This window comes from Bos grunniens, chromosome 24 (genome assembly GCF_055505025.1).
Source record: "Bos grunniens cultivar Pamir isolate PY7600 chromosome 24, Bosgru_T2T1.0, whole genome shotgun sequence".
Lineage (NCBI taxonomy): Eukaryota > Metazoa > Chordata > Mammalia > Artiodactyla > Bovidae > Bos > Bos grunniens.
This window is the reverse complement of record NC_141188.1, coordinates 33,969,458-33,981,834: the sequence shown is the minus strand read 5'-3', so window position 1 is coordinate 33,981,834 and position 12,377 is coordinate 33,969,458. Positions and strand designations below refer to the sequence as shown.

The 12,377-nt window shown below is 39.9% G+C and overlaps 1 protein-coding gene across 13 annotated transcripts in view; it reads right to left on the bottom strand.

Annotated features, from left to right (window-relative positions):
* OSBPL1A (oxysterol binding protein like 1A) overlaps positions 1 to 12,377 on the bottom strand; it is a 235,807-nt gene that overhangs the window by 137,418 nt on the left and 86,012 nt on the right. For 11 of the 13 annotated variants that reach the window (XM_086372945.1, XM_086372944.1, XM_086372948.1 and 8 more), the window contains one exon: positions 8,397 to 8,478. The exons of the other annotated variants lie outside the window; for them this stretch is intronic. In XM_086372945.1, the coding sequence (XP_086229071.1) occupies positions 8,397 to 8,478 (82 nt within the window). The remainder of the gene's footprint in view (positions 1 to 8,396; positions 8,479 to 12,377) is intronic. 13 annotated transcript variants of the gene reach the window in all.

Below are 12,377 nucleotides of genomic sequence, written 5' to 3'. Positions count from 1 at the left end.
TGAAAAGTACACAAAACAATGCACACACAAAAAGGGCTATATGTGCGTGTATTCTGGATAATACAATTTGTGCATTACTGACATATTTCACATTAGAAAGTGCATGGGACACTTGTGGTACCTAGCTGACTACAATGATGAGGAAACATCCTTCCAACCCAAACCCATAAAGATGCTGATAAAATAATAGTAATAATATAATATATATCAGAGTTGGAAAGAACAAAATCCCAGATATGCTGGAAACCAACAGAGAAGTCAAGGCTGACAGAACAGGAACAGGCAGAGGTGCAATGGGGAAGGCCAAGCCCTGGGGGGTCAGAGGTCAGCTGGACAAAGTGGGGGAGCTGAGAGCTGCTCCTTCACATCCTCGTGAAGGGAGATGCGGCTCTGATCTTACCAAGCAGAGCAAGGCCTTGTAAAGGGCTGGATCCCCAGAAAAAACAGAAATGGGCAGGGCAGCAGTGAAGAAGGGCATTTCCTACCAGTGCTCTGGGTGGGCATCATGAAAAACAGAAATCCCTAGCTTGTACCACATTTAGTAGGCAATCCGATTTTAAAATGATTACATCCTCAACAGAAACAAAACTACTGTGAAGGGACAGTTCCATAATCCAGAAGGAGGAAAAACATACTCTCAATGAAAAGTTAAAATCCAAAGTGAAGCAAACAATCCATTCCAAGGGACAGTCAGCCAACAAAACCAAAGAACCGGCTCCACCAACAGCTTGAGACATAAGAACACACTGAAAAGGGCTTAGTTTTATATATTTAAAATTATTAGCAATAAAGTTAGAAATATATGTACTATGGAAGAGCAGTCCTCTATGGAAAAAAATAAAAACTTTTAAAACCACCACCTAGAATTTCTACAATGATGAAATACAGTCCTTTAGGATTAGAAAGTCAGAGGGCTAAACAGACCAACTAGATCAAATTGAGAAAGAAACTGAAACTAGAAAGTAGATCTGAGGAAATTACTCAGAATACAACACAGAAAAAATAGAAACAGAATGAGACACTAAGAGATGGGGGATAAAATAAGAAGCCTCCCAAGAAGTTTCTGCGGAAGAGAAGGAATGAAGAAGTAAAGTGTGAAGCGACAACAAAGAACTTTCCTAGACTGAAGGAGGAGTGAACGAGTCTTTGAATTAAACACAGTCTCAAAGAGCAAACGTAAGACACTTTAAAACTGCAAAACGACAAAGACAAAGGGGAGATCTTTGAAAAGCAATGCTATGCTAAGTCACTTCAGTCGTGTCCGACTCTGTGCCACCCCATAGACAGCAGCCCACCAGGCTCTCCCATCCCTGGGATTCTCCAGGCAAGAACACTGGAGTGTGTTGCTATTTCCTTCTCCAGTGTATGAAAGTGAAAAGTGAAAGCGAAGTCGCTCAGTCGTGTCCCACTCTTAGTGACCCCATGGATTGCAGCCTAACAGGCTCCTCCGTCCATGGGATTTTCCAAGCAAGAGTACTGGAGTGGGGTGCCATTGCCTTCTCCTGAAAAGCAATAAGAGAACTTTAAAAAGAAAAAAAAAAAGAGCCTATCAAAGAATCATCATTAGAATGTTAGAAGCCAGAAGAAATTGGAATTGCATCTTCAAAACACTAATGGAGGGGCTTCCCTGGAGGTTCAGCGATAAAGAATCTGCCCGCCAATTAAGGAAACAGGGGGTTTGATCCCTGATCTGGGAAGATCCCACATGTTGAGGAGCAACTAAGCCCAGAAGGCAAGACTACCAAGCCTACGTGCCACAGCTACTGAAGCCTGTGCACCCCAGAGCCTGTGCCCCCCACAAGAGAAGCCACCACACTGAGAAGCCTGAGACCATACCCAGAGAGTAGCCCCTGCTTGCCACACCTAGAGAAAAGCCCACTCAGCAACAAAAGACCCATAGCCAAAAGTAAAAACTAAATAAAATTATATATTAAAAAAAAAAAAAAAAAAAACTAATGGACAGTAACTAACCCAGCGGAGGTCAAATAAAGATTTAGATGAGAGGGAAAGTTTGCTACTCACAGATCCCTAGTGAAAAGAACTATTCAAAGGTTTGTCTCAGGAAAACCACTGAATCCAGAGAAGAATCCGATATAAAAACCAATGGCATTGACTGTGGAAACCCCATCTGTTAAAGAATGCAAACTGCTCCCAAGGGGAGGGCTGACAGTTTCTTCCCTCTTTAAGTTCCTACAAGATTTCACTGATTTCTTTCACCAGTGTTTTATAGTTTTCTATATATAGGTCTTTTGTTTCTTTAGGTAGATATATTCCTAAGTATTTTATTCTTTTCATTGCAATGGTGAATGGAATTGTTTCCTTAATTCAATTCCTCTGTTTTCTCATTGTTAGTGTATAGGAATACAAGGGATTTCTGTGTGTTGATTTTATATCCTGCAACTCTACTATATTTATTGATTAGCTCTAGTAATTTTCTGGTGGAGTCTTTAGGGTTTTCTATGTAGAGGATTATGTCATCTGTAAACAGTGAGAGTTTTACTTCTTCTGGAGGAATCCAATCTGGATTCCTTTTATTTCTTTTTCTGCTCTGACTCCTGTGGCCAAAACTTCCAAAACTATGTTGAATAGTAGTGGTGAGAGTGGGCATCCTTGTCTTGTTCCTGACTTTAGGGGAAATGCTTTCAATTTTTCACCATTGAGGATAATGTTTGCTGTGGGTTTGTCATATATAGTTTTTATTATGTTGAGGTATGTTCCTTCTATTCCTGCTTTCTGGAGGGTTTTTATCATAAATTAATGTTGAATTTTGTCAAAGGCTTTCTCTGCATCTATTGAGATAATCATATGGTTTTTATTTTTCAATTTGTTAATGTGGTGTATTACATTGATTGATTTGCGGATATTGAAGAATCCTTGCATTTCTGGGATAAAGCCCACTTGGTCATGGTGTATGATCTTTTTAATATGTTGTTGGATTCTGTTTGCTAGAATTTTGTTAAGGATTTTTGCATCTATGTTCATCAGTGATACTGTTCTGTAGTTTTCTTTTTTTGTGGCATCTTTGTCAGGTTTTGGTATTAGGGTGATGGTGGCCTCATAGAATGAGTTTGGAAGTTTACCTTCCTCTGCAATTTTCTGGAAGAGTTTGAGTAGGATAGGTGTTAACTCTTCTCTAAATTTTTGGTACAATTCAGCTGTGAAGCCGTCTGGTCCTGGGCTTTAGTTTGCTGGAAGTGGGCTTTTGTCTGCTGGAAAGACAGCCTTCAGAATGGGAGAAAATAATAGTAAATGAAGCAACTGACAAAGGGCTAATCTCAAAAATATACAAGCAACTCCTGCAGCTTAATTCCAGAAAAATAAATGACCCAATCAAAAAATGCACCAAAGAACTAAACAGACATTTCTCCAAAGAAGACATACAGATGGCTAACAAACACATGAAAAGATGCTCAACATCACTCATTATTAGAGAAATGCAAATCAAAACCACAATGAGGTACCATTTCACATCAGTCAGAATGGCTGCTATCCAAAAGTCTACAAGCAGTAAATACTGGAGAGGGTATAGAGAAAAGGGAACCCTCTTACACTGTTGGTGGGAATGCAAACTAGTACAGCCACTATGGAGAACAGTGTGTAGATTCCTTAAAAAACTGGAAATAGAACTGCCATATGACCCAGCAATCCCACTGCTGGGCATACACACCGAGGAAACCAGAACTGAAAGAGACACGTGTACCCCAATGTTCATCGCAGCACTGTTTATAATAGCCAGGACATGGAAGCAACCTAGATCTCCATCAGCAGACGAATGGATAAGAAAGCTGTGGTACATATACACAATGGAGTATTACTCAGCCATTAAAAAGAATACATTTGAATCAGTTCTAATGAGGTGGATGAAACTGGAGCCTATTATACAGAGTGAAGTAAGCCAGAAAGAAAAATACCAATATAGTATACTAACGCATATATATGGAATTTAGAAAGATGGTAACAATAACCCTGTATGCGAGACAGCAAAAGAGACACAGATGTATAGAACAGTCTTTTGGACTCTGTGGGAGAGGGCGAGGGTGGGGTGATTTGGGAGAATGGCATTGAAACATGTATATTATCATATGTGAAACAGATTGCCAGCCCAGATTCGATGCATGATACAGGATGCTCAGGGCTGGTGCACTGGGATGACCCAGAGGGATGGGATGGGGAGGGAGGTGGGAGCGGGGTTCAGGATGGGGAACACATGTATACCTGTGGCAGATTCAAGTCAATGTATGGCAAAACCAATACAATATTGTAAAGTAATTACCCTCCAAACAAGTAAATAAATAAAGTGGAAAAAAAAAGATTTCACTGAATTGTATGATCTGTATACTCAATAACTTGACAGAACAAATGTAGTACTTGTATCTCCCCAAATTCAACAGAAATATTATAAATTTATTAGCTAAATATGTTACTCATTTCATTCACTCAAAATGTGTGTGTGTGTGTGTGTGGAAGGGGGAGGGGAGGTTGGACAAGGGCCAAGGGAACACAAGCGCCTACTATGTGCTATGCACATAGTTTAGGTGCTGAAGATAATCAGTGAATAAAACAAAGTTCCTCCCTTCATGGAGTTTATATTCCAACAGGAGAGGTAGACAGTCAACTACACACACACACACACACACACACACACGAAGGTTGGTAAGTGACAAAGAAGAACAACGCATGGCTGGAGATGCAGAGAGTCCGAGTCGGACATTGAGACAGGACTTGGTATCAATAACATCATGGCAGAAAGAGCCCTGGGCCCATCAAGAGGGGAGTCCAGCCACAGGCAGACCACAGTCATGCCGGAGGGAGCCAGGTGACCCCAACCTACCCCTCCTCCCACCCTACCCCATCTCCTGACAAAGTCTCTGTCAGCTGGAGCCAATCAGAGGGCCAAGGGCAAAGAAGCCCTAAGAATGCTTCTAAAGTTGATAGTGATCAAGGGCCCAGGGCATCAAGCAAGGTTCTGCTGGAGCAAGGGGAGCGGGGGTCAGGGAAAGTCCTGGAGAAAAGCCTTCCAGGCAGAAGGGCCAGCACACCCAGGCAGCTTTAAGGAAGAGTAAGGCCAGTGAGGCTGCAGAGAGGCAGGCAGGAGAGGAGGACAGAGAGGTGAGACAGGACAGGGAGACTCTGTAGATCATTAGAAGGAGTAGATCATTAGAAGGGCTTCATCTTTGTCTCTAAGTGAGAAGACATGGAAGCAAAGGGGTGTTTTGAGCTAAGAGTATCAACCCGCTAATGCTTTAGAAGGATCCCTGGGGCAGGGACTGTAGGGACACAGGTGGGAATTGAGTCAGGAGGCTGTTTTTAATAGCACACGAAGGAGATGAGGGTGGCTTGGACTGGTATGGCAACAGTGAAGGGGTGGTAAGAATCCTTACTCAAAGTCCAGGACTTTGACTAAAGTTGTAAGTGGGTTGAACAAAAGCGCTTTTCAAGACTTCTTTTCGGTAACTGACAACATGATAATGTCTTCAACCAAGGATTTACTATACACAGTTAGCAATAAAGTGCATGCATTAAACTTGGCCTGTAAAGTAATGTATCTTTTTTGGAAAGTTACTTATAAGTATGTATCAATAGGTTCAAAAACATTAATATATTTTCACCCATAATCTCATTGCCCAGAATTCTATGGTAATAAAGTGATGTGGTCAAATATAAGTGTACCATACATTATTTACAATGGTCAAAACCTGGCTATTACACCTAAGGGTAAATTTAGAGTTGTCGGGTAGAACAGATTGACTACATGGCCTTCGGGAAGTCTTCCAAAAGTTTTATAAGTTTGAGTGATTTTATTCATTTTTGCAACCAGGCTTTTGGTAAAGATCAAATTGTAGCAATTTCAGTACTGCATCCTTTACACCTTGAACGATGTGTTGTCCATGTCAGATACGTAACTTTGGTATTAATCCAGATGGAAATTAGGCTTAAGGTCCACTCATGAAAACGACAGTGGCTCAGATAGTAAAGAGTCTGCCTGCAATGTGGGAGACCAGGGTTCAATCCCTGCGTTGGGAAGATCCCCTGGAGAAGGAAACGGCTAACCCACTCCAGCATTCTTGCCTGGAGCCCATGGACAAAGGAGCCTGATGGGCTAGAGTCCATGGGGGTCACAGAGAGTCAGACACAACTGAATGACTAACACACACATGAAAACAAAAGCATTACTTTAACAGAGGACCAAGAGACACAGTGTTTGGTCAAAAGTGTTCACAGGGATCATGGGGAGAAGAACTGTAAATAAAGCTAAAAAATCAGGTTAAGAACATCCTTAAATGCCAAGATAAAAAGTTTGTATTTTATTCTGCAGTTTCAAGGACACTTAAAAGATTTTCTCAGGCCAAAAAAAAAAAAAACACATTTATAATCATTTTTAAACGGTAAGTTTCTAAAATGAATCTGGCAGCAATAATGCAGTACTTCACAGCATTTGAATTGGAAGAGTTCCTGAAAGCCTTCTGACTCAACCCCCTTTAAGCATGGAATGCAGAGGGTGTGGGGGGGGGTGGTTCCCAGAAGGCAGGGAGAGTAAAGGGCAGGCGCTGCAGTGATCTGGACGCAGGCAGCACGGAGCGGAATGTGTACCATAGAAGATGCAGTAAGAAAGAGGGTGGGAGTCTTAAAAGTTCACATTCATACAGTTTTGTACCAAAACGTAAACCAACTGACAATCCCAACCACAAGATCTGGATTCCGTCCACAAACATTTTAGTTTTTCCTCTTGAGATGTCACTGGAAAACTACGTAGGCAGTTTAGAGTAGGATGTGTATCTATCAGCTTCCTTTAATAAAGCCCATGTGCCGGTTACTCTGTACAATCCACTGGCATTAAGAGCAGACTCAGTTACCTTCAAAGCTCTAACTCCATTCATGAAATTATCTCTACTCTATTTCTGATCCTGTGTTGTTCTATTTACCTACACCAGTCTTTCAGAAAATAATGTCCATAATCGTCCATGTATAAACCCACTGACTTTTACTGCAGATACATGAAGTAGCACTGTCAAATCACAAATATTTTTCAAAGTTTCCCAGACGTCACTGTGCAAAGTGAACGCACTCTTGGTACTGAATACCATGTATGTCTCTAAGACATACATGCATGCCATTATTATGAGTGGCAAGTCATACAGGTGACCTGAACCAAGACATCTGTCTCAAGGTTCAAAAGAAGAAAAAAAAAAAAAAAGAAAAACAATTTGGTTGTAGTTCTGATATAATTTCTTACTTTGGTCCAGATGAAAAAAAATAATCTTTACATTTCACCTCACTCTGCACAGTTTCTGTATCTTTTAAATGTTGTTAGTATCTCAGCTGAGTTTAGATGATTCTTGGTGAGGATGGTATTTTAAAAGCCCATAAATAGTCATAGTTGCATAAGTCTGTGACCATACTAAAAGCCACTGATACACTCCACATAGGGGAATTCTAGGCTTATGTGAATTAAATATAATGAAGCTGTTATTATTTAAAAGCCCACTGAGCATAAACAGCATAAGTAATAAAATATTCCAGCTAGCAGTTAATAATCAAAATGACTGCTATCCTTCCCAAGCTGTCATCACTCATATAAATAAGTGTTTGTTGAACTGAAGCAAAGTGATGCCTGAGGTACATCTGGACAGATACAGAACTTTTATGCTCAGTTTATTCTGATATCAACATACCTTCACCTTTCCTGGGCACATACAAAACTAGATCATTATTAAAATTGATATAGTCATAATCTCATAGACAACTAAGTTGATTAAATTTTAGTGGAGTTATTTACAAACATATCAGAGCTAAAGTCTAAAGCAACTGTTAAAAGTCTCAAGTCTAAGGCACAGGATTACTGTTTAATTTACAAAGTAATCAATTTTTTCTCAAAACCTAATTTGCATATTGGATTTTATATTGGGATTTTTGTATTTTGCATTGGGTTGTATTTTGATTGCTGGAGTACTTATAATTAACTCTTGGTAATTCATAACTAAAGAAGAGTAAAGGTATAAAAATTTACTTTTAAAAAGGAGATTAATAATTAGACAAGTTCATGTATACATTCACAGAATGGCAAAAGACCAAGGTCTGGGAACTGCCAACCCCTTCATTTTATAGGCAGGGAAACTAAACCTCTGAGAAATTAACTGTCCCGCTTAAAAGTAACAAGTGGCAGAACAAGGATTCAAATCTAAGACAATTTGACTCCAAAACCCAAGTCTTCTGGGATTCGTAAATAGAGCTCTCACTCCATAGCCAAAATGAATTACAGCCCCAGAAGGTTAACTTTGTTTTTCAAATACAATTCTGAATTCAAAACCAAAAATTATCTGTAATGTATAACCAACCAAAGGATGAACATCTATGATGATGGGTGTCTTAAAGAGTGGGGTTTTACTTCTTTTTACCTTGAGCCATGTCACCCTCCTTGATCATCTTGAGAAAGTTGGAAATTTCTTTATCTAGTCTCTGTTGGCATATCTGTGCTTTCTGGAAAAGAAAACAAAAGAAAAGTTAAATACAGGATTTTTACAGTACATATGCTTTAATATTGCCATTGAAACTTTTTATCTCACAGGTTGATATACTGTAATAATCGAGACATGTTCCTAACAGAGAGAAAAGGGTGAGAGAAAATCACCTTAGAAACTGAACATAACCATGTACAGATTAATAAAAAAATCTTCTAAATTTTAAATACATTCAACATGTCAAGATACTACACAACTGTATCAATTACTTCTAATAACTCATTACACAATATATATCTGAGATTTGATTTATTCACACTTAGTAGGCTTGTTAAATTCATCGAGAAATTATAAAATGCACTCATTAAGAATATCTTTTAGAAATTGTTTTTGTTTGAAAAAATCCAGATGGTAGTAACATTTGGAAACCACAACCGGATTTTCATTCAGCAAATCTAAGTGAGCACAGCCCCCACATAATCAGACCAGCAGGACATTTTTTCAGTCAGTGAAAGCTTATAAAAATAAGGTAAAGCAGTCTTCCGTGTAATCGGAAATTTCTACATATTTAGATCCCTAAAAGAAAAACAGAGTTTCATGATGTAAACTGCATCCCATCTTAGTATAGATTCGTAAGTCCAAAAATGAAAAATCAGATAAATCTGTAATTCTGAAATAAGTTTTTTTTAGTTTCCCTTTAAAGGAAACTAAGAAGCAAGAATAAGAAGCAAGAAAATCATCATTGTAAAGTTGGCTGGTTATGGCAATAAGAAAATATTCTGAGAACCTTGAGCTTATCAAGATTATCATACTGTTGTAGGTTGAGTAATACATTAAGCCTATGAATTCTTCTCTGGTTGCTCAGTGGTAAAGAATCTGTCTGCCAAGCAGAAGACCAGGGTTTGATCCCTGGATTGAGAAGATCCCCTAGAGAAGGAAATGCCAATCCATTCCAGTATTCTTACCTGGAGAATCCCATGGACAGAGGAGCCTGGTGGGCTACTGTCCAAGGCGCGGCAAAGAGTCGGGCATGACTGAGCACGCACGCATGAATCTTCTCTACTTTGTACTCCTAACATCAATTGGCTCATCACCCAACATTTTTACTCCCCCTAAATCAGACCTACGTGCCAAGGTGATACAGGTACGCATGCTCCCCACCTGATAAATCTTTCAGTGGTTCAACTCAGCTCAACCCCAGCGGAATTAATCACGGTACCACATTCGTGACAGGCAATGTTCTCTTTAAAATGTACATTACTCCATTTTGAGAGCTCCAACAACATAAAAATGCGGTTCATTTTTTGCAGGGGAGGGAGATAGGAAGAATACCTACACTGTGCCAATACCTTTCTGTGCCACCACAGAAACAGAAACGATATGCTGGGTAATTCTTTCAGACACAGTCTTTAAATACACATTTAAGGCAAGAAAAAAGTCGATCAGGGGCCACTGAAAACATGTACCACACAACCAAATGTATCACTCATAATTTATTTATAGAAAATTGTCATTTCACTCTATACATATTTAATACCCCTACCCATGTGCATCAATACTACTGTTTTCTGTCTCTTTTTTTTCTATGCTGAAAAGTTAGCTGGGTGCACAAAAGCAAACAAGAGCTTCATTTGCAGACTGTGAATCTATAATCATAGTTCCTGTGGTTACAATTAAAGACAAGAAACATTCTCCTGCATCATCCTCAAATACTTGAACTATATTCATCATCCTTCAGCATCTCTAACAGTAAAAATCTTACCCTGATCCACAATTTACTTAAGAGTTACACAGTAGGTAAGCTGGAGAAGATTCCATCTACACATGCTGTTTCATAGTTGTATACAAACAGGTATCTGCTATTCTAAACAATTAATGTCGTTTAATTGATGCTAAGAAGCAGCAGTAGTTATAAACACAATTTTTAAAAATCCACATTCTCCAATTTGTTATCAGTTCCTCTTAGTGGCTATTGGTTGCAGTACAAAAACCGGAAAATCTAATAGTGTGTGTGCACTCAGTCTCAGTCATGTCCGACTCTTTGCCACCCCCACAGACTGTAGCCCACATCTGTCCATGGAATTCTCCAGGCAGGAATACTGGAGTGGGTTGCCATTTCCTTCTCCAGGGGATCTTTCCGACCCAGGGATCGAGCCCGGGTTTCCTGCATTGTAGGCAGATTCTTTACCGTCGGAGCCACCAGGGATTGAGGAAGGTTAATGTTCATTCGTTCATCGCAGAGCCCAGCGTAGTGTCTCACTGACTTCCATGCCACGCACCTTATGTCGGGGACTCCTTAGGTTTCCATTTTTATTGACCCTACTTAAATGAGCTCCCATGCAAGCAGTATTCTAATAGCTGAAGTGTGACAGTATTTTATACCCAGGATACCTGGGCACAGAGCCCAAGAACAGGAGCACACCCACAGACCTCGGCCACAGAGGGTGGCAGACGCCCGGGTGAGCAGCTGGGCCCCACGCAGGTCTCCTGCTGCTACTTCTTCCCATCCAGAGTTCTGCTGTTGGTTTTAAGTTGATGTTAAACTGCTTTGTCCATCCTGACATAGGAGACAGTTCAAAACTGTGTATCAAAGGAGTAGGTATCTACGGAGGAGTGGCTGGGATAGCAGAGAGGTCATGAATTTCAGCCTATTTGCCACATACAGACAATCCCATAGTTGGTTAATTGAGAGCTGAAGCATAAGCAGATATAAATTACTATATATAAAATAAAAAATAAGGTCCTACTGTACAGCACAGGCAACTATATTCAATATCCTATATTAAACCATAATGGAAAACAGTAAGAAAAAGTATGTATGGATAACTGAATCACTGATGTACATCAGAAACTAACACAACACTGTAAATCAATTACACCTCAATTTTGAAAAAGGATCAAAGCAGACTGCCTTCCAACATCGATAAAAAGAAACTACTGATACACACAACATTGTGGGTGAACGATGATAGCCACCAGAGACATATGGTGTGATTCCATGTAGCTGGAATCCTAGAGTGGACAAAGCTGACAAAGACCGTGGTGACAGAGCAGCTCAGTGGCTGCCCGAGACGGTGTAGAGAGCACTGTCTGGAAGGGGAATGGAGATCTTTTTGCGGTGATGAAAACATTCCACACCTGGATAGGAGGGACGGCTGCACAGGGTATTTGTCAAAACATATTAAACTTAAGACACTACAATGCCCTCATTTTATTACATAAAAATTGTACCTTAATAACATTAAACTTTAAAAATATTGGATTGTAGAATCCAGATAACCTTCCTCTGCAGACAACAGCCAGCATCCTGAGCCCTGGAGCCCCATACTCATCTCCAAACTTTCCAAACTCCAGCCAAATCCACTTCAAGGATAACTTCATACTCCATATATATATATATGGAGTGTATATATATATATATATATATGCTTGATTTCTTGTATGGGTACCACTCTATCAGCTTTGAGCTGATGTACACTCATCTTCCTACATTCACTTTAATTAGGAATCATTTACTCGTCAGTCAAGAAAGTCTGATATCACTTTCTCATATGTTTAAAATTTAGCATCATCTGTTCATTACTTCTTATAACACAGGTATAGTTCAGAGCCTGTAAGAATCAAGAGATCCTCAATGAATAAAACCCCCGCTATCCTAGTGCCACCCCAAATGTAAGCACCCATCTCAGTTTGATCCAAAAGAACTTTCTATGATGATGGAAACACTCTATATCTGCATTGTCCAAGGTGACAGCCGCATGTGACTATTGAGCACTTTCTCAGTTAAGTCACTCAGTCATGTCTGACTCTTTGTGACCCCATGGACTGCAGCATGACAGGCCTCCCTGCCCATTACCAACTCCCGGAGATTGCTCAAGCTCATGTCCATCGAGTCAGTGATACCATCCAACCATCTCA